The 21,017-nt window shown below is 42.2% G+C and overlaps 1 protein-coding gene and 1 long non-coding RNA gene across 2 annotated transcripts; both read right to left on the bottom strand.

Moving 5' to 3' along the window:
- Positions 1-1,032: 1,032 nt before the first annotated feature.
- LOC133736258 (uncharacterized) lies at positions 1,033-2,804 on the bottom strand. Its single transcript, XR_009859473.1, has 3 exons — positions 2,532-2,804; positions 2,372-2,450; positions 1,033-1,721 (listed from the first exon to the last, which is right to left on the bottom strand). It is a non-coding gene; the product is annotated as an uncharacterized LOC133736258 (long non-coding RNA).
- Positions 2,805-17,341: 14,537 nt separating this feature from the next.
- Positions 17,342-20,943, bottom strand: LOC133737412 (uncharacterized). The gene is made up of 3 exons (XM_062164968.1): positions 19,682-20,943; positions 18,130-19,475; positions 17,342-17,886 (listed from the first exon to the last, which is right to left on the bottom strand). Exons 1-3 carry the CDS (start codon positions 20,941-20,943, stop codon positions 17,342-17,344), a joined length of 3,153 nt encoding a protein of 1,050 aa, XP_062020952.1.
- Positions 20,944-21,017: the final 74 nt, after the last annotated feature.

Here is a 21,017-nt window from a genome sequence, read left to right as displayed (position 1 = left end):
ATGTTGGTGAGCTTGTTCTGAGAGGGAATTATGAGCTCAGAATGGAGGGAAATCAGCTTCCAATTTACACAACAGAAACGTCTTAACTCAGTTGTGTGATATCTTCCTAATTTTTTTTTTTTCAATTTGCTTACATTCACACAACAGAAACAGAATTGTACCGTTGTCTGACAGAGTTTGTGTTAACACACAACAGCGGATTTCTGTTCCGTTGTGTGATGAGTGTTGTGTGTTTCGATTTTTGTAGTAGTGTCATCTTCATTCAAGCATCCTTGCCATGAGCCATCATCTATTCCACCACCTTTGAAGCTTCTCGCATCCTTGAAGAATTCAAAAGTGTAACTATGAACCTCTATTTTATGTTTTCGGTTTCGGAACTTTGTAAAACAATTTCAGTTTCTTATTTGATTTCTGGTTTTGTTTTATTGTTCTATAATTTGCGATCCCTTTTTTAGATTAAGTGTTGATTTTAGATATTTAGTTTTCGAATACTATGAAGCATGTTTTAGGTTTTAGGTTTTCAAAGTGTTAATTGCGATTTCAATGTGTTTATGCATGATTGTTAATTTTGAGCTTCAATCTCATCGTTTGCTTGTTTATTGATATTTGGATGCATACTTTGATTGATGAGCATGTAATTGAATTCATATTAAGGTGCTAGCGTTCTAGGTCTGTTGAAACCGAAAAAAAAAATCAAAAGCCCATAAAAGAAAAAAAAAACATGAGTGCTTTTGATTAAAAATAAAATGAAAATAATAATAATTATAAAAAGTAGAAGAAGCACGTTGCCTCTTGAGCTACCATTTTACACATTATCTACCTTCTAGTTTTGTTCAAATTCTACAACAAAACTATTGAAAGAAGTTGAAAACAAGTTGAAGTGTACGTTCAGATAGAAATGGGAGTGTAGAGCCAGAATAGATACCACCTCTTCATGTGGATTATTATTGTTTCCTATCTATCTCTAAAAGAAAGGAATTAAGCATACAGCTAGCTAAAATATATGTTGCCGTGCAAGTATTGGAGTTTAAGGCTAATTGAAATTCAAAGTCTTATCTACGACTCCTATAAAAAAGAAGTCCACGTACGTCAAGGGGGGGAGGATGGTGAAGAAGCAGAGAGCAGCTTGAAGAGACAGCAAGAAGATAGGACGCGGAGAGGAAGGAGAATAGCCGAAGCCCTGCTGCAGAGGAAGGCGAAGCTCAAAGGAGATATCCAAGACACCACAAAGGTTGATACTCCCTCCCTTCCATGCTCCACCTTCTTTTGATGTCACAAGCCTCTCAACGATGCCATACCAAAGCAAAAAGCAAAAAAAAATACCATGTCGGGCAACGTCCCGATGACCATGCCGGACAGCGTCCCGAAGAACCATGTCGGGCAGCGTCCCGATGAACATATCAGAGCAGCGCCTCCGCTGCAGGCCTTGCGCTCTCAAATCCCAGCAACAGGCCTCCCCATATTGTAGCAGCGACAACTTGCTCTCTCAAATCCTGGCAGCAGCGTCTCGTCTCTGTAGCACTTTCAAACTCACAAAGAAAGTCAAAGCTGCAGGTTACCACTGCTACTGACGAGCCACGCACCTCTCTTCTTTTGGATGTGCTATTCCTTGATCATAGCCATGACCATTGGTCTTGAAGCAAATAAGAAAAGCTGCTCCCTCCATGCCAGAAGCAAGGCAATTGGTCACTACTGGAGCTTTGCCGAGGCTCCTTACGTAGCTGAACACCATCACAACAAATTAATAAATAAAAAAAGCTGCAAAACATGTACAAATCACCCGGCCAAATTGATAAATGAAGCTGCAACACACTTTGCATTCATAAATGTAATGCAGAGGCTTTTAGGTGACCAAGTTGCTGAAAGGGAACAAATTTTGGCCTTTGCATATAATTAGCAAAGCATGAAAATATTATCCCTTGTAAAGCCACGTATTGGCTAAAGGAGTTTGCATTTAAACTACCTCAAAATGGCATTGGTACATAAGGCAAAAGAAACAAAAATATGAAAGCAATTGCTAGAGTTTTACATAAATGTATCCTAATCAAGTAAAAAAAGATTGGATGAAGACAAAAACTACGTCAAGAGCTACGTGTTTCTTTGTTGATCACAATTGGAAATAATGGAGGTAGTGGCATGTTCTGGACTCTTGTTTTGGAGTATGTTGCTGCCAGCAAAAAACAAAAATAGAGGGAGAACATGATAAACGAAGCTTTTTTACATAGGAGCGGTGGGTTTTGCAAGACCAAGCATGAAAGTTTAATTAACATATCTTGTCATCAAAGTATACTGGAATTCTAAACAAAAGGGAAAAATACAAGTCAAGAAAAGGGTAAACCAATTTAAAAATGTTCAAGGCAAAGAGGTTTACCACAAGACGTGTGTGTGCTCGTCTTCGATGACACCTATTGTCGAAAATACAATATTTGAATTTAGAGTTCTGATGACACCTGCAAACAAGCAAAAAGGAAGTTAATTTTTCTCCTACAAACTGCACGAAGCTAAATCTATTCTTCGTGATGGAGGAGCACCTTTGGAGCCATGAAAGAGGAGGCCAGGAAGGTGAAGCTTGGCTAACTTCTCCGCCTTGCCTACAGGAACCCAATGCACTCCACCTGTTTGAATTCACTGACTAGCAAGACCAAAAGATAAGTGAGAGGACCAATCACAACCTTCAGATGATGAAATCCTCCCCTCCTAAGAACACAAATGCGATTCCACTTCCAGATCAGATTGGGAGATATACAGTCCATCTCCAAATCTTTTATCGATCGGCAGTATGTTATGACATCGCTTCGTGTTTGTCTGGTTTTGGTGAACAAGTGAAAAATGAAAAGGAAATGAAGGGAGAGGTGCAGAATTCAAACAGATGGGTCATTGCGGGTGCCCATATCAAATTCGAGGTTCAAAATACTTCTTCGGTGTCCATATTAAATTCAGTACCCGGAAGAAAAGCTTATTGGGTGCCCCCGAGTTCCAAACGAAAGTTGAGAAGTGTGACTCGGAGTTTACTCGACGCTACGGGTGTCCAAATTAAAGAGTACTCGAACTTTAGTTTCGTAAAAGAAATACATCGAAACCCAAAATGAAATTGTTTTTGGTATAAAACCAAGAAAGCTCAAAGCCACAAACTTCAGAACTACAATGGTTTGATCCCTTTACAGGGTATGTAGGCAATCTAGCAACCCACTAGATGCAACCACAAAGTCAAATCAAATCCCTAACTCCACCAGTCAAATTCAGCCAAACAGAATCCCTGACTTCATTAGTCAAATTCACCTAAACACCAAAAAAATCAAATCACTCCCAAATTACCCAAAAGCAAATTCAAGGGTTCTAAACCCCTGACAAATAACCCAAACACAAATCTAAAAATAAATGGGTCATCTACCCATTTAAATCCCAAATACTGGAACCACATGTGGTTTGATCCCGCAAGGGTATGTAGGCAATCTGGAATCAAATAATCTAGATGCAACCGCATCCTAAACACTATTCCAATTCCAAAAATCCAAGCCTTCCAATGGGTTATTCACTCATTGGAACTCTTGAACTACGAGTGGCTTGATCCCCTCCCGGGTACGTAGGCAACCATTCCAAAATTTGGGTGCAGCCGCAAAAACAAACAACCACACATTGGTTTCTTTATAAATGGAATCAAAGGATGTTCCCTTGTAACAAGGGATTGTAATTAAGAGACACATTCTGTCTTGAATGGGTCGAACCCGAAATAATTAAAACTCTGTTCTGTTAATGAATACGAGTGAAATTACGTTGGGTGACATTTTACACTTTGTGCAATTTTAACTCAACATAAAATTACGTTGGGTGACATCTTACACTTTGTGCAATTTTAACTCAACATAAAATTACGTTGGGTGACATTTTACACTTTGTGCAATTTTAACTCAACAAGGTCTTAATAATTAAAGTGGAAAACTTATAGTTCCTTAGGTAAATTAACAATGAGTCTTGCATGCTTGATTAGCGTTCTAACTTGTGTTCTTGGCTTGAATTGATCAAACTTCTAAAGTGCTTAATGCATTGATTGTATTTTTGTTAGTGATTAGCTACCACTAGTAATTGCATGTTTAATAGGGTCAACTATGGTGCGTTCATCTAGTTAATTTAATTAAGGGAAGTAAAAAGGACTTTGTATGCGTTCATCTCTGTTCTTGATTGATTCCTTGCTATGACATATTTTGATTCGTGATTGATATGATGTTTTGAAAACTTGCCAACGTGTTAATAGTAGTTAACTATATCTAAATTCCTTCCATCTATACAAATCTATCTTCTTCTTTTTTATCAAATAAGAACTTCATTGACTATGAATCAATTACAATGAGTTGTGGAAAGACTGTAAGCAACCACCAAGATGATGGAATGCCCAAAGTTTCCCATACTAGACTTCACACTGAAAGTCCATACTGACACACTGATGGAGCCACTCAGGCCCCGACTCCAAACAAAGAAAAGGCTGACTAATTTTTAAGGCTTCCTTTGCTAGCCGGTGAGCAATTTCATTGCCTTCCCGTTTCACAAAGTGTCCACTACAGGAACTAAAAGACTGAACTAACAACTTAACTTCATCCAAAATATGTCCTTCAAAACTCAAATCATCAAGACTATTATTGATACTACTAATGACTGAAAGAGCATCACCTTCCACCTCCAGGTTAAGGAAGCCCATGTGCAACGCAAACCGTAAACCATGCAACAATGCCAAGGCTTCCACCGATCTTGGAAGAAGATTTACCAACTTGTGGTACTGCCATCGCGCCTTTCTACTCTCCACTACAATCTCGAAAAACCACCCCCAGCCCACTGAGCCCGTTCTTCATATCACAGGCTCCATCAAAATTCATCTTGATACAGTCAACAGAAGGAGGTTGCCAGGTGACCTGAGTTTGACGAATTGCCACCTTAATGGATTGAACCTTTTGTGTAGCCTTTTCAAATTCCAGTTGCCACTCATCTATAGCCTGAACCAATGCATCCGGTCCCAGGCTTTTCTCCCCATGTCTGTGCAGATTCCGGTTACGCCAAAGCCACCATGATATATAACAAAATTTAGTCAGCTCAGATACAGAGGCAGTGGAGTAAACATGATGTAGAAGGTCAAGAAAGGATGGTTCCTGCCAACTTTTACGGACCCCACGTAGAAAAGACTCTTTCCAGACTGCTTTTGCTCTAGGACACTCCCACAAAATGTGAATCACCGACTCCATAAAGTCCCCACACTGCCAACAACTTAGATATTCAAGAATTTTTCTAACTTTCAGATTTAGACCACATGGTAGGTAGTTGTGTGCAGCCCTCCACATTAAGACTTTGACTTTGTGGGGTAGATAGAGACTCCATAGTTTATTCCACAAAGACTTGTTGCCATTATGACTAGAACCAACTACTGTCCCATTTTTTTGAAATTGCAAGTCTCTAGCCACCCAATATCCTGATTTCACACTATAAACACCAGACTTGGTAAAATGCCAAACAAGCTTGTCAGGTACAGTTCTCAATCCAAGAGGCATACTAAGAATCATATCAGCTTCATGAGGTAGGAAAATAGATTGCACAAGAGGCACATTCCATGCTCTTGAGCCGTGAACAAACTGTCCACCTTCTGATGGACGGGGATTGGAACCGGACTTACCACCTTAAAACCAATTAGACAAGGCAACCACTGATCCTTCACTATACTTACTCTTGCTCCATTCCCAATTCGCCAACGAGTACCATTATCAATCACTTGTTTTCCCCACAACAGACTTCTCCATATAGCTGAAGGTGAAAAAACAAGAATTTGGGAAGTATTTAGCTTGAAGTAATTGGCTTACCAAAGAATGTTTACCCCAAAAAATTCTCCAAACCGTTTTTGCTAGCATGGCTTGATTAAAGGCCCTCAAATCTCTAAAGCCAAGACCCCCCTCCTCCTTTCTTTTACAAAGCTTGTCCCAACTACACCAATGGATTCCTCGCATCTCGCCTCCTTTTCCCCACCAAAACCTACTCACTTTTGATTGAAACTTCTTGCAAACTCTAATAGGCTGTTGGAACACACTCATTGAATAAGTGGGAATTGCTTGAGCAATTGCTTTAATCAATACAAGCTTACCCGCTTTTGAGAGGAACTTCCCTTGCCAACCTTGGAGATGAAAATCAAGCCGCCCATTTAACTTCCTGAAGACTTCTTTCTTATTCCTTCCTATAGTAGTAGGGAGCCCCAGATACTTTTCATGAAATTCAACGATCGGGACATTCAAAACATCTTTAATTTCATTCATCACTTGACTATCAACATTCGGACCAAAAGACAAAGCTGATTTCTGAAAATTGATGCGTTGGCCTGCTGCAGACTCATAAAGAAGCAAACATTGCTTTAATGACACACTCTCCTGAGTTGTAGCATTGACAAAAAGAAGGCTATCGTCTGCAAAAAGCAAATGTGAAATAGAAGGTGATGTAGACGCTGCTTTAACTCCTTGTATCAACCCAGAAGAGTCAGCATGATGTAATAAAGCCGAAAGGCCTTCAGAAACAAACAGGAACAGGTAGGGTGACAATGGGTCACCCTGCCTAATACCCCTTGTTGGCTTGAAATTACCAATTGGCTGACCTTTCCATAAAACTGAAAAAGAGACAGAGCTTACACACTTCATTATTAAGTCTACCCAACCCTCCGCAAACCCCAACTTTAATATCACTGCCTTCAAGAAAATCCATTCCACCCTGTCATACGCCTTACTAATATCCAACTTAAGAACTAATTTAGGAGATGCAGTGCCTTTTTGTGTTCGGATCGTATGGATAGTTTCAAAAGCTGCAATAACATTGTCCTGAATATTCCTCCCAGGCACAAAAGCACTATGTGTACCAGAGATTATGTCCGGGAGAAAAACCTTGAGCCTGTTAGCTATAGTCTTTGAAATTAGCTTGTAAACAATGGAACAAAGGCTAATAGGTCTGAATTCTATCACCTGCTGAGGACTTACACACTTAGGGATCATAGAAATAAGTGTATGATTGAAATCCTGAATCTCTTTACCATCATTCAATACTCCAAGACAAAACTCACTTACTGAATCACCCACTACTAACCAATAAGTTTTGAAAAATAAAGCAGACATACCGTCGAACCCTGGAGACTTCTGAGCAGCCATATGTTTCAATGCATGTTCCACTTCCCACCTCTCAAACTTCTTCAAAAGCTTTGCATTCACCGCATCTGTCACTTTCCGTGGAATCTTATCAATAATGAGATCAATATTTCCACACCCTTCTGTACTGTACAGATTGGTAAAGTAGGATACAAAAGCCGATTGAATATCAGACATGTTTTCGCACCAATTGCCCGCTTCATCATAAATTCCTAATACCTGGTTTTGGTGTCCTCTACCTTTAGCATGTGCATGAAAGAACTTCGTATTACGATCCCCCTCTTGAAGCCAATCAACCTTGGACTGTTGTTTCCACAAAGTCTCCTCGAAACTGGAAAATTTTTCCAGCTCCGTTTTGATGAGTTTACGCTGCTTTTTATCTTCCTCCGAGCTAACATCAATAGGAAAACTTTGTAGGGTATTTTTAAGTGTTGCTATCTTTTTGGGTATATGCCCCACTTCATTCTTATTCCAATCAGAAAGTTGGGATGCACATTTTTTTAGTTTGAGCACCAGGTCGTTTTCTCTGTTTGGCGCAAAAACCAGTTGGCTTGCAAACTGTCTCTTTTGAGCGTGTGCGCAGGCGTGCCAGCACCGTGGGGTGCAGTCGTCGGGGTAGTCCCTTGACCTGACTTCTTCTTCAAGCGTTGTGGACGAGGAGAGCACCAACCTCGCCACAAGGTTCTTCTCTAGCCTTCCGGAAAAGGACTTCTTGCCTTACGGATAAGGACTTTGGATGTGATCTCTTCGCGTCACCGAATCGATACTTAATGTTGTAGACTAAGCAGAGCAATCACTGGGAAGTTTGGAGAAAGCACAGGTTGCGCTAAAGTGTGACTTTAGCTTCGCTGGGTTGCGAGGGCGTTACCCTTGCTTCGCTGGTAGTAACGGTGGCGGTTGCGCTAGCAGTCGGCTCCTGGGGAGATTAGGACTGAAAGTACGGTCGCCGGGTTGATCTGGTGATGCTGACAGTCGGCTCTTGGAGAGACTAGGACTGGCGTGCGGTCACCGGGTTTCAACGAGGTTGAAGGTTTGCTCCGGGGAGGCTTTGTAATCGCTAGGATTGATTGATTTTAGAGACGTCCTTTGCTCGTCCTTGAAACCTGGTATATATACCTAGGGTTTTGACTGCTCCTTGCCACAGAAGGATTATTGGTTGAAGTTTCCTATTCAATCCTCGCTACCCGACTCCAATAAGGTTTCGTTTTCCTTATGGATCACGGAATGGGTGAAGCTGTAACCCAAAATCGAGCAGACTTATTTTTGGGCCGCAGGTATCGGCCCGCTGTGCTGAATCCACTAAAGGATCTTGCCAAAATTACTTTTGGGCTCAAACATTCTCCACTCACATTTTCTTCCCACACCATCTTAATTATCTCCTCACATTTTGACTCTTTGACCCAAAAGTTTTCAAAAAGAAAACGGCGTTTTCCCACTTGTCTTTTTGGGAGACCAACTCCCAACAAATCAAACACCAATGGGAGATGATCACTTGCACCGACATCAATATGGAATTCATGCAATTGTGGGAAGGCCACTGCTGTTGCACTATTAATAAATCCCCTATCCAGTCTTTCATGAACTGAACCATTGCTCCATGTGAATAGAGGACCAGAAAAAGCCACTTCCTGGAGAGAACAATCATCAATAGCTCTACTAAACCTCTCCATCTGACAAGCAGGACGTAACCTCCCTTCACTCTTCTCCCCATCATTAAGAATTTCGTTAAAGTCCCCAAAAATAATCCAAGCTATATTAGGGAGTGATTGTGAGAGACGCCAAAGTGCCTCCCAAGAATGGTGCCTCTCCCTTGTCTCCGGATTACCATAAAAACCAGTCAACCTGACTTGCTTATTGTCAACCGTTACCAGAGCGTCCACTTGCCGTGAGTCTTTCCAGCAAAACACCAAACCTCCCCCTTGTTTGCCTGTCCGCTCCACTGCCTTGCAATTATTAAACCCCAAAAAACTGGCCAACTCCTCCATAACACTCTTCTTTTTCTTTGTCTCCATCAGGAAAACAAAGTCGGGATCTTGAGCCCTTAACAACTTTTTCAGGGCATTGAATGTGAACGGGTTCCCAAGCCCGCGCACATTCCAACTTAAAATACTCATTGTTCGTGGTGGGCCCGAGAAGCGGGTCCCACCACTTTAGTCCCCATCACGGAACTAGAACCATTTGCAGTAACATTCTTTTTCTTCAAATTCTTGCTCGGAGAGCCAAAGCTGAACACCTTACTGGGAAAGCAGTTGAGTACAAATCCCTTGCTTTTCTTGCCTTTACTCGGAGAGGGAAGTCCATGTTTCAAGACACCATTAATACCACCATCATCCTCCTTACTCTTCTTACTCTTCCCACGTGATTTCTTTTTTGGAGAAGAGCTCTGACCTTTTCCTCCTTGTAATGTCCCATCACTCTTTCTCCCTTGCACTGGGGGGACCAGCTTTGAAATTATAGCATCACCAAAACCACATGCAGTTGAACATTGAAGAGTGTAGTATCATTACGTCCTTCCTCTAAGACCTGTTCAATGGCCCCACTAGACTCAACCATTGACACTTCATGCACATCATTCAAAGGCTGCTCCCACGTGAGTTTTCAACGTTTGACCTCGCAGCAAGGTTCAAAACGACCAGCTTTGCTCACTCTCCCTTCAGCTTCTTCTCGGTTCAGTTCAGTAACTTCCTCACGTTCTCGTACCACACCACTTACGCCAATTTCAGGAGCCTTCATCGTCCATTTTTCCTTACCCTGTAGCAATCCAAAAGACCTTCCTTGTAACTAGCCATACAAGTCAATTGAGTAAACATCTTTTGAGAGTGTCCTCCATCTACCAAATCGTTCCTCCGTAATCTTTCCTTCCAGTCTTGCCTGACAATTAGCTCCCACATGGTCCAGTAGACCACAAAAAAGACAAAAATGGGGCAAATGTTCATACTCAAAAGTCAACCTACTCAACTGTGTATCCATCAGATCCAACTGCATCCGTAACCCTTTCCTTAGAGGGTCCGAGAGCCTCAGCTCCACTCTAAGCCTAAGAAAACTGCCGCTTCCATTTCCAAAAACATTTGGATCAGTCATGATAAATCTTCCAATACTTCCACCTATTTTCCTCCCCATTCTATCAGTCAAAAACGCAGGGGGTAAACAGCTTTCACCCTAATCCAGAACTCTTGAGTAGTAAGAGGGACATCACTCGGATCAAGCCTTTCGTCCATAGGGACCAGACATAACAAGGAATTATCGAATGACCATGGACTCCCCTGCAAAATACGTAATCTATCCCCCTCAGACTTAAAAGAAAACACGAACCGTTCCGACTTCTCCCACTCCATAATGGAAAAATCCTCCTTCGTCACCCAAATTTTTCTGATGATGCGTCTGAAAGATTCAATATTTATCTTCTTGACAGTAAAGACCTTCCCTACCAGCCAAACACGCTCAGCCATAAGCGATTTTGGATCATCAACTGTAATTACCTCAAAATCGTCATCGTCCTGAATAGCCAGACGACGAGAAAACTCGCCCACAACGTCCTCCTTGTTCACTAGAGCCGTCTCAAACACCGACCGGCCACACCCGCTGCACGACATAGAGAAGTCCTAACATGCACCAGTTGATCGGAGATCCCCAGAAATACAGGTGCGGCGGTACTGTAGAATCCAACTTCGATTAAACCCTAGCGTCGCACTCCAACCCTAACTCCGAAAGAGAAGGGAATTATACAAATCTATCTTGATTTTGTGTTTTGATGTGTCACATGTATATAATTAGTAGTTAATTTAGAAAATAAAATCCTAAATCCCCTTACCTTGTAAAATCGTAAATAATGTATATATGTTTAGTTTTGTTTTGTCTAATGATTTATTTTTCAGGAATTAATAAGGACCTAATGCCCGGTTGAGAAGGATCCCTACTTATTCTTACTACATTGATAGGGCAACACCGCTAGCGGAACTTCTCAATTTTTACCTTGCAAGCGAGACAGTCTCCGCTGAGCGCAACACCACTAGCGGAACTTCTCAATCTTCATATTGCAAGCGAGACAGTCTCCGCTGAGCGCAACACCGCTAGCGCAACTTCTCAATCCTCATCTTGCAAGCGAGACAGTCTCCGCTGAGCGCAACACCGCTAGCGGAACTTCTCAATCTTCATTTTGCAAGCGAGATAGTCTTCGCTGAGCGCAACACCGCTAGCGGTACTTCTCAACTTTCATCTTGCAAGCAACAGTCTCCGCTCAGCGCACCACCGCTAGCGAAACCTCTCCATTTCATCTTGCAAGTGAGAAACTCCACTCAGCACCACCTTGCAGGCAAGGTCCCTGCAACACATCATACCGCTGACCTTCAGCGGAGGGACTCCCGCCAAGGGCGACTCCCGAGGCAACGCCTCATAATGACAACGACCGCCATGAGGCGTTGCAGTCAAGACCTGTTCCTCCAGGACAAGTAAGGGGACATGTCAACATAGTCCTCGAAGGCCCTGATCAGGCACGTTGACCCCCGCCACTCAAGTATCAAAGATTGGACTCGCTACCCAACACCCGCTGCTCAGCGCAGCTCCCCTCACCAAACAATATGCCAGCCAAACGGAGGCCTATCTTAGCCGGGGAGTGGGGGACTCCCTAAAGGGTATAAAGAGTTTGCTCAAAATAAATCCATGGTTGACAACGCACTGACGCTAATTATGCCTTTGCAAGACTAGCAGAAGTAACACTTCAAACCGCTAGGCAACTCCCCAACCAAGATTGCCCTCCTTGACTGAGGACTTGGGGGACTTGTACTTACATGAGCATTTGCCAAGCATAATTAGCTACAATGCGCCACGCTCATGCCACCATCAGCGGTGCCGATAACCATCGACGGTGTGACCTACGGAAACACAGCCAGGCGGGCCATCATCTGCGCCCCGGCTCACCCTGAGATCATCGCTGACGCGCCGAGCCAAGATAACCTCACTGAAGCATCAGAAACTGGAAACTGAAGCATATCAGTACCACATCGAAAACAAGGAAGAGATCAGTCTCTTCCCCACCTATAAAAGGTCCACTCCTCTCTCCTCATTGATTACGCATTTACTACTTACCTACTGTTATTCTTCAACATAAATACATTGACTGACTTACGCATCGGAGAAGAGAAGACCGCCAACCGCGGTCTCCCTCTGACGCCCTTTGTATTTCATTTGACAGATAGCGGAATCAGCAAAGAATATCACAAGTAGCGGTTTGCCCCTCGAAATAGCGTTAATCGAGGTTCAGCTACCGCTGATTCTTAGACATTAACATCATGTAACTAGTGTAATTTTCATAGAGCTCTACATTCTCAGGAATAGGTTCTGACGTTGAGGCATCCCCCAATGATAACCATAATCAGGAAGGTTCTTATGAGACAGATTTTTTTAGTGTTAATGATCCAAGGATTGGGTTGTGCCAAAGTATCCTTCGAACCTACGGGCCTCCCACGCATCCTAGCAGGGGCCATGGCCTATAATGCCAGAGTGCCACTCTCTATGGCATTGGCGTCATGCCTACCTCCGTGTAGGGTGGTGCTACGTCCTCTCATAGGGACGTCTATCCTTGTAGGAATGTTTGTAGCAGATATGTGTGATCTCATCACTTTAGCAGGGATCGAGATTAGACATAGTGGGGACAGACCACGACAATTCATGTCGTTCCTGCTGAACATCCGTGTTCTTATCTCCCCTAACGACGGGAAAACTGTCTCATCAAAGTGACAATCCACAAATCTAGCGGTAAGGAGATCGACTAGCAAGGGCATTAAGTGGCGAACGATTGTTGGAGTCTCAAATCCAACTTAGTTGCCTATTCGTCTATAAGGACCCATCATAGTGCACTGTGGCGGCGCAATTGGTACATAAATGGCACACTCAAATATGCGTAAGTACGAGATACTGGTAACCAGTCAATAGCTATAACGCAGAGGTAGATTGAGTTGTGGTGTGTTGTAGACGAATTAGCATAGCTGCATGCAATATTGCATCACCCCAAGCGGATATAAGAAGATTGGTGCTCATTATCAATTTTCGGGCTACCATCGTAGTCATTTCCGCAAGACCATTCGGGTGTGTACATGGGAATATGATGTCTAACATCAGTCCCATTGTAATAACCATCGAAAGTTTTTGATGTAAACTCTTTAGCATTGTCAAGTCCAATTGATTTAATAGGATGATTCGGGGAGTGAGCCCATTGTCATATGATATGTGTTAGGAGTGTAGTATAAGCAGCATTTACATGTGGACAATGGCACACCACGTGACCAGCGTGTTTGTGTGTCAACCAACATCATGAAATATTTAAACGTCCGCAAGTTGGTTGAATCAGTCCACAATTCAATGTAAGAACAGAATGAGTATTTTTCATATCCTTTGCATAGGACGGTCTCAGTCCTAATTTCCCTAAGGAACAGGCTTTGTAAAATGAGCGAGAGGCCTTAGAAGCAACCAATGAGGATTTTGGTTGGGCCTGAGCACCTGAAACGCCATTTGAAGCAAAGTTGGTGATTGCAGCATCACCTGGGGCGCCATTACCATGATGGACGCCATCCATGGCGTCATGGATAGGGACTGTGCCAGCCCTAGGTAGGTGGTGGACTGCGGCAGCGGCAGCGGTCACACTTAGTCCAGGAATCAACTTTTGATTCATGCTTTGTTTTGCTCGAAAGAATGGATGTCCGTGTGAAGTTTTTGTAGACGGATTATCATATCATGACTAGGACGACCTATCCTGTCGTGACAAAGCCAATATGTGTCTAAATTCAAGAGATCTTCTCTCATAACTTTATTGGATTTAATAGCTCGAATAGTGGTGACATAAAATCCACTAGAGATACACATACGTTTCTCTAAGATACATCTTTATTCGCAATCATTAGAGGTAGTGCAAAGGAACTCTTTTCTGTTCTCTACATGTCTTTCTGCATGGAATCCGTTGGCTATTCATAGGGTGCGATTTTCCCTAAGAGTGTAGAGAGTTTCTGTGACAGTAATCAAGATGCCATTTGGCAAGGGGAACTTGCGCTATTCCATGTCTTTGAACTAATACTAATGGCCCAGCCATCGTAGTCACAAAAGTAATATGCTTAGAATCAAAATGGAGTCATAATGAAAAGAACTCGAAATTTTATTCATAAGTCAACAGAGTACATCATTGTTTTTTATCCATTAAGAGAATCTAATCCAAATTCTAACTAATGCAAAACAATGGTAGTCGTTTGACTTCTTTCTGTAACTCCAAAATAAATATGACCAGGTGAGTAGAGAGATGTCGGTGGAGCAAAACTCGCTTAAGTACCACTTATCTCAAAATCTTCCTAGACATCATACTCACTTTGGATGAGCCTAGTGGAAGAAAAACTAAACCAATGGCATTTAATACAAAATATATGGCAATTGCCTATTACATCTCTTGGAAAATTAAAGACTTCATCATAATTGGCGATCTATTGATCCCAACCAGATTTGAAGTCTTCAACCCTTTACTCTAGATCACCTTCTTGATCTTCTTGTTCCACATAGTGAACTTCTCTTGCTTCACAATATGCTTTGTAGCGGTGACAATATCTTCACGAGCTCTACAAATGCGTACCCAATGACTGGATACTCCACATCGGGAACATGTTTCTCTGTGCTCAGACTCCATTGATTGAGGCACTTTGAAAGCGTCATTTGGATGGCTCTTAATGTTGGTGGTGCCACCAACATGGCCAGAGGCATTGCCTCCCTCTCTCTTTCCACGTTGACCTCTTCAATTCCGTGTTCGCCTATTTTGGAGTTTACCTTCCTCATTAGAGTGAGAATATGGACCAAAACGTCCAGAAATGTCCCTAGATTTAGGGTTTCGCTCTTGGAGCCGTTCCTTAGGGGCGCGACTATAATTGCACTCTGGAATATCTATGTTCCCACGGGCCTCAAATTATAGTTCTTCACAAGGATGTTGTCATGATTTTCAGCAACATTCATAGCTCTAATGAGCTCATGAAACCTTGTGATCCGTCCTGCACTAACATCGATTCGATAGTTCTTAGCAACCATCACAGCAGAGACGAGGAAAGTAGAGAGAGTCCTCTCAATCAACATCACATCTGTGATATCTTTTCCACATAATTCCATTAAGGATTTAATGCGAAGTGCTTCCAAGTTGTAGTCAAGAACTGACTTGAAATCACAAAAGCGGAGGCTATGCCATCTCATTTCTAGGTCAGGAAGCAGGGAGTCACGGACGTTGCCAAATCTTTCTTCGAGTGAGACCCACAGCCTTCTGGGGTCTTCTTCATACTCTTACTGGAGCGGATCATCCATATGACGAGTCATTCAAATGATGGCTTTCGCCTTATTTGCCTCTAAGGCTGCTCTATTTGCTTCCAAAGCTTGAGCTTGCTCAACAGTTAGCACGTCCTGGCTAGGCTCAAGAATCATATCCAGTTCCTTCTGCCTTGAGATGCTGGCAGACATCATGGACCCACTTATGATATCCAGAGCCAGTTGTTCCCAATGGAGCAAAGTCCAGTTTGTTCAAGTTACTCATCCTGAAAATAGAACAAGAAAAAGGGTTAGTTTCGGAGTGGAAAAAGCTACCACGAAAACAATAGAAATTTCTGAGTGTAATCACTCCCATGAAATTAGGAATTTCCAAGTGTAATCACTTCCAAGAAATTAGGAATTTCTGAGCGTAGTCGCTCCGAAGTAATTAAATTCCAAGAGGTATTGGATTAGATCGAAACACGTGTATGTGGTCGATCATAATTCCTCAACAAACTCTAAGTTTAGAGAACTCTACAAGCTCCAAGCTTGGAGTGTGCACAAACCCCCACAGTTCGGCTTATAGTCTCCCCTATGAAGAAGAAAGGGGGGTAGAAGAAGGGAGGTTGCCAGTCCCCGAGAAAAAGAAGAGAAAAAGAATAAAACTTCAAAAAGGGGAACTGATAGAACTTTTAAAACTACCTAAAAAAAATGTTGAAAATTGTCGAAAAATCGCCAGAAAGTTGTCTGAGGGTCGTCGGAAAATTGGGATGGCCAGCAGTGGTTGTTGCTGGGCGGAGGCGGTCGGAACTAGTCGGTGGTGGCCGGAATTAATAAGTGGTGGTCAGAATTACCCTAAAAACGTTTCTGTCCGGTTTTCTGCCTGCAGACCAGTCAGTCAGGCGACCGGGACCGGTTCAGCAAGTTTTAGACTGGTTCTTGGAACGATCTGACCGGTTCTGGAATCGTGAGATCAAGGCGCTTCTGCTGACAAAATTTGGTGGCAATGAAGGTCCGGAAGGTGGTGAACCGACAGAGTTTTTGCTGAGGGCAGTTTGGAGCTTCAAGTGGCCGGTTCCGTAGGTTTCCGGCCGGTTCTGGTGGTTCTGCCGCCAGTTCTGGATTCTTGGGGTCGAGGGCTTCAAGGTGTGCGGCGGAGGCAGAAAAGGTTTCAAGGTTTTGTATTCGGATTTAGGGTTTTAGCTTCTTGAATCAGGGTTTGGCTATTTGTTTCAGAGTTAGGGCTTCGTGCTGATAACGTGTTTTAGGGAATCGATATTTGGGAGAAAATTTGCTGTGCTTTTATTGATAATAAGGGTCTCTTTATATAGAGGATTACAAGTATAGAAGTAGAGTTGTACATGAAAACATAATCGTACAATGATTAGATATCTACGAATATCTCCGAGAATATCTCTAACATAAATCCTATTACAACTTGCACAAGTAACCTAAAATTTGAGCCAGACACATATTCTGGATTTACTTGAACAAAAAGAAAATAAATTGTCTCCACATGCCCACATCAATAAAAGTGAAAAAATGATCGAAAACGGTTAAAATGATGGGAGAATTCCACAAATGGTCACTCAACTATGACTCATTCGACACTTTGGTCACTCACCTTTCAAATATATCACTTTGGTCACTCAACTATTACTCTGTCAATCACTTTAGTCACCCAAATGGCATTTTATCTCACTGTAATCACTTCTCCCAATCATTCTAACACAGATTTCTCAATTTTTCACAATTGATTGAATGAAAATATCATTAATATTGAGGTAAATAATTTTTTTTTAATGAAAAAAATTAATTAAGTGACTAAAGTGAATAACAAAGTTAAAGTTGAGTGACCAAAGTGATATATATATATTTTTTTTTTTGAATCAAAGAAAGAACTTTATAGATCAAACAACTCAAACGAGTTGAGCACAGTCGTGCTGTAGTACATCACTAATATAAGAAGGAGCTTGGTCAAACCAGACGGCTCCAATAGGATTCTCAAAACCTAAAGCTGCCAGGCGGTGTGCCACAACATTACACGTTCTCGGAGTATGACTTATGGTCACTCCCTGCAACCTACTCCATACTTCATGAATGTCATCCACTATGCCTCCATTAGCTAACAGATCATAATTCCTACAGTTTGCTTCAGAGACAGCCTCCATGCAATCACTTTCAACACTGACGTTGTGTATACCACATGAGGATAATAGATCCAAACCCGCTCGAATGGCTAGGAGTTCACACTGCTTTGGTGATGCTGCAAACATTACAGGTTGAAAGAATGTAGCTCTAAACTGACCTGTCGAGTCTCTTAATACTCCTCCAATGCCACCATTGGTTTGGTTGGGAAGGAAGGCTGCATCAACATTCAACTTGAAACCCGACGTCGGTGGTTTCCATTTGGCCCTCACGGACCTGTTTGTTGGTGGATTCCTGCTACGAGATTTTTGGAAATCTGCAAGCCATGTAAAGCAGCTTAGAACAAGGTAGTGAGCAGTTTGCACTTTGCCTTCCCACAGAACATTGTTCCTGTTTTTCCATAGAGCCTAGACAACCATCATCAGCTTCTCTAGGGTTTCGGGTTTGAGTTGTTGTGCCCTTTCAAGCATCCATTCCTTGAAACTCATATTAGGCAACAAAGTATGTTGTAAATTAAAAGGAGGTGCAGAGAGTATCTGTTTGGCCAGAGGACACTGACAAAAGAGATGATAGTTGTCTTCAATGCGATTCTGACATAGCAAGCATTCTGTGGTTCCAATATATCCTTTAGCTAGTAACCTCTCCCGTGTGGGCAAGAGATTGTTACAAGCCCTCCAGTTACAAATAATCACCTTTCCCGGAATTTTGGCCTTCCAAAGTTGCTGCCAAAGCTCTTTAAACGGATCTCCATTAGAAGTAGAAGTGAGAACATTCTGTAAGACTTGTTCCCAAGCTATCCAGTAGGCTGACTTCACAGAATAAAAACCTTTTTTCTCTGGACTCCATATTAGTTTGTCAGAGCATTGGCGTCGTCCAAGTGGGATACATAAGATCTTCTCAGCTATTTCACTAGAAAATAAAGCATACACCGAGGTTGGAATCCATTCTCTTGTCTCCTGATTAATAAGATCAGCAACTAAATGGAACTCTGGAGTGGCTGGTGGTTGTAGATGGACTGGATGATGCACCAGGATCCACCTGTCATGCCAAATACTTACGGAATGACCATCACCAATTTTCCACTGAATACCAGCTTTTAGAACTGGCCTGCCACTGAGAATACTTCTCCATGAAAAGGATGGTGAGTCTCCCAAATCAGCCTCCCAAAAAGAACAATTGGGAAAGTACCTAGCTTTGAACAATCTTGCTATAAGTGATGTAGGGTTTGTGACCAGTCTCCAGCCTTGCTTTGCCAACATTGCAAGGTTATAAGCATACAAGTTCTTGAATCCCATACCTCCTTCTTTCTTTGTCAGACACAGCTTGTCCCAACTCCTCCAATGGATCTTTTTCTTCTCATTGGTGTCCCCCCAAAAGAAAGACGCACACAACTTATGAATATCATCACATAACCCCCGTGGTAAAAGATAACAATTCATGGCATACAATGGCATTGTTTGTGCCACTGCTTTTATCAAGATTTCCTTGCCGGCACAACTCAGAATCTTTGCTTTCCAATTAATAAGCTTCTTTGTTAATTTCTCTTTAATGTACTCAAAAATCGCAGTCTTTGATCTACCAACTCTCAGAGGTAGACCTAAGTATCTGTCATGCTCATCCACTCTTTTAACTGCCAGAATAGAAGCAAACTTGTTTTGTGTGTCCATATCCACATTCCTGCTAAATGCCATACTGCTCTTCTGATAATTCACCTGTTGACCTGAGGCACGTTCATAGGTATCAAGTATATCTTTAAATTTGTAGCATTCACCGTCTATTGCAGTCCCAAACAGAAAGCTATCATCCGCAAAAAATAGGTGATGAAGAGTGGGAGCTTGGGGGCACATTTTAAGTCCAGCAATAGCATTGTGATGAACTGCATCTGAGATTAAGGCTGACAGCCTTCTGCACATAAAATAAATAGATAGGGAGATAGGGGATCACCCTGTCTAATACCTCTAGTAGGGCTAAGCTTTGCAGATGGTTCCCCTTGAATGAGAATAGAATAAGTTACTTGTGAAATGCAGCTCATAATCATTTGAACCCATGACGACTGAAAACCCAACTTGAGCAACATAGCTTGGATAAACTGCCATTCTAAACGATCATACACTTTGCTAATGTCAAGTTTCAAGGAGAAAAAACCTGTTTCTTGGCTTCTCAGTTGATGCATGAAGTGCGCTTCCTCAGTAGCTACTAAGGTGTTATCAGAGATTAACCTCCCTAGCACATACGCACTCTGAAGTGGTGAGATGATCTCAGGCAGAATACATTTTAACCGATTTGCCACTACTTTAGAAGCAATTCTACAAATCACATTGCATAGGGCAATTGGCCTGAAGTGTGCAGCTACTTTAGGAGATTTGGTTTTTGGTATCAAACACAAGAAAGTATAATTTGATTCTGGCCATAGCTCTCCTTTCTCAAGAAAATTTCTAATGGCATTACAGACATCCATGCTCACCACATTCCAATATTTTTGAAAGAAGAATGGGGACATACCATTCGGGCCCGGACTCTTTGAGGGATGCATTTGAAATAAAGCTGCTTTGATTTCATCATCTGTATAGGGCTGCACAAGAGATTCATTCATGCTTCTAGTTAACTTTGTTGGTGTAGCATCGAGCACAGTTTGTACGGCCCTAGCATCACATCCTTCAGAAGAGAAGACTGTCTTAAAGTAGGTCAACAATAATCGTTGGATTTCAGCCGGCTCTGATTGCCATTGTCCTTGCTCATCAGTTAAACCCCTAATGGAGTTCCTGCTCTTCCTGTTACAGGCTCTACGATGGAAGAAAGCAGAATTTCTGTCTCCATCCTTAAGCCACACGGCTCTGGATCTTTGCCTCCAATACTTTTCTTGCTGAGACAGTAATTGGCTATACTTGGCATGCAAGGTTCTCTGCTCCTCATATTGTTCTGGAGAAAAAGGTTGTCTCATAATGTCATTCAGCTTCTCCTGAATTATTCTCATTTCAGCCTTTTGCCTATCAAAATCAGTCTTATGCCACTGCATTAGCTTCTTACCAATAGCTTGGAATTTGAAACCAATCTGTCGCAAAACATTCCCTGTCGTAGGAAGAGCCCACTCCTTCTGAATGATGTCTGCACAGGTTTGATTACCATGCCAAATCTCTTCAAAACGAAAGGGCCTGTTAACCCTTGTAGATTGCACTTTCTCCGCATGAACCTCGATTAAGATAGGGCAGTGGTCTGATTCCGAGGGATTAAGAGTGATAACTCTACTAAACGGGAAGAGGCTTCTCCACTGTAGGGTTTGAAAGCTCTGATCCAACCTCTCCTTGGTATATTTGTTACTCCAGGTAAACCTACTACCCACAAACCCCATATCAACAAAACCACAAGCTGCCATAGTTCTCCTAAAAATTTCCATTGGCAGGGCTGCTCTTCATGGACCCCCAGACTTGTCTGCTTGAGACATAATCT

The sequence above is a fragment of the Rosa rugosa genome, chromosome 3 (assembly GCF_958449725.1).
Source record: "Rosa rugosa chromosome 3, drRosRugo1.1, whole genome shotgun sequence".
Classification (NCBI taxonomy): Eukaryota; Viridiplantae; Streptophyta; class Magnoliopsida; order Rosales; family Rosaceae; genus Rosa; species Rosa rugosa.
Note: the sequence above shows the minus strand (reverse complement) of the source record. Positions and strands in the feature narration are given on the sequence as shown.

What these genes read in the sequence shown, in the direction of transcription:
- LOC133737412 (XM_062164968.1), bottom strand. Translation starts at nt 20,943, where the DNA reads ATGGCAGCTTGTGGTTTTGTTGATATGGGGTTTGTGGGTAGTAGGTTT. An exon ending in AAACTTGACATTAGCAAAGT is followed by an intron (nt 19,476 to 19,681) that starts GTATGATCGTTT and finishes TTTTATGTGCAG; the next exon opens with AAGGCTGTCAGCCTTAATCT. An exon ending in AGACAACTATCATCTCTTTT is followed by an intron (nt 17,887 to 18,129) that starts GTCAGTGTCCTC and finishes CATGGCTTGCAG; the next exon opens with ATTTCCAAAAATCTCGTAGC.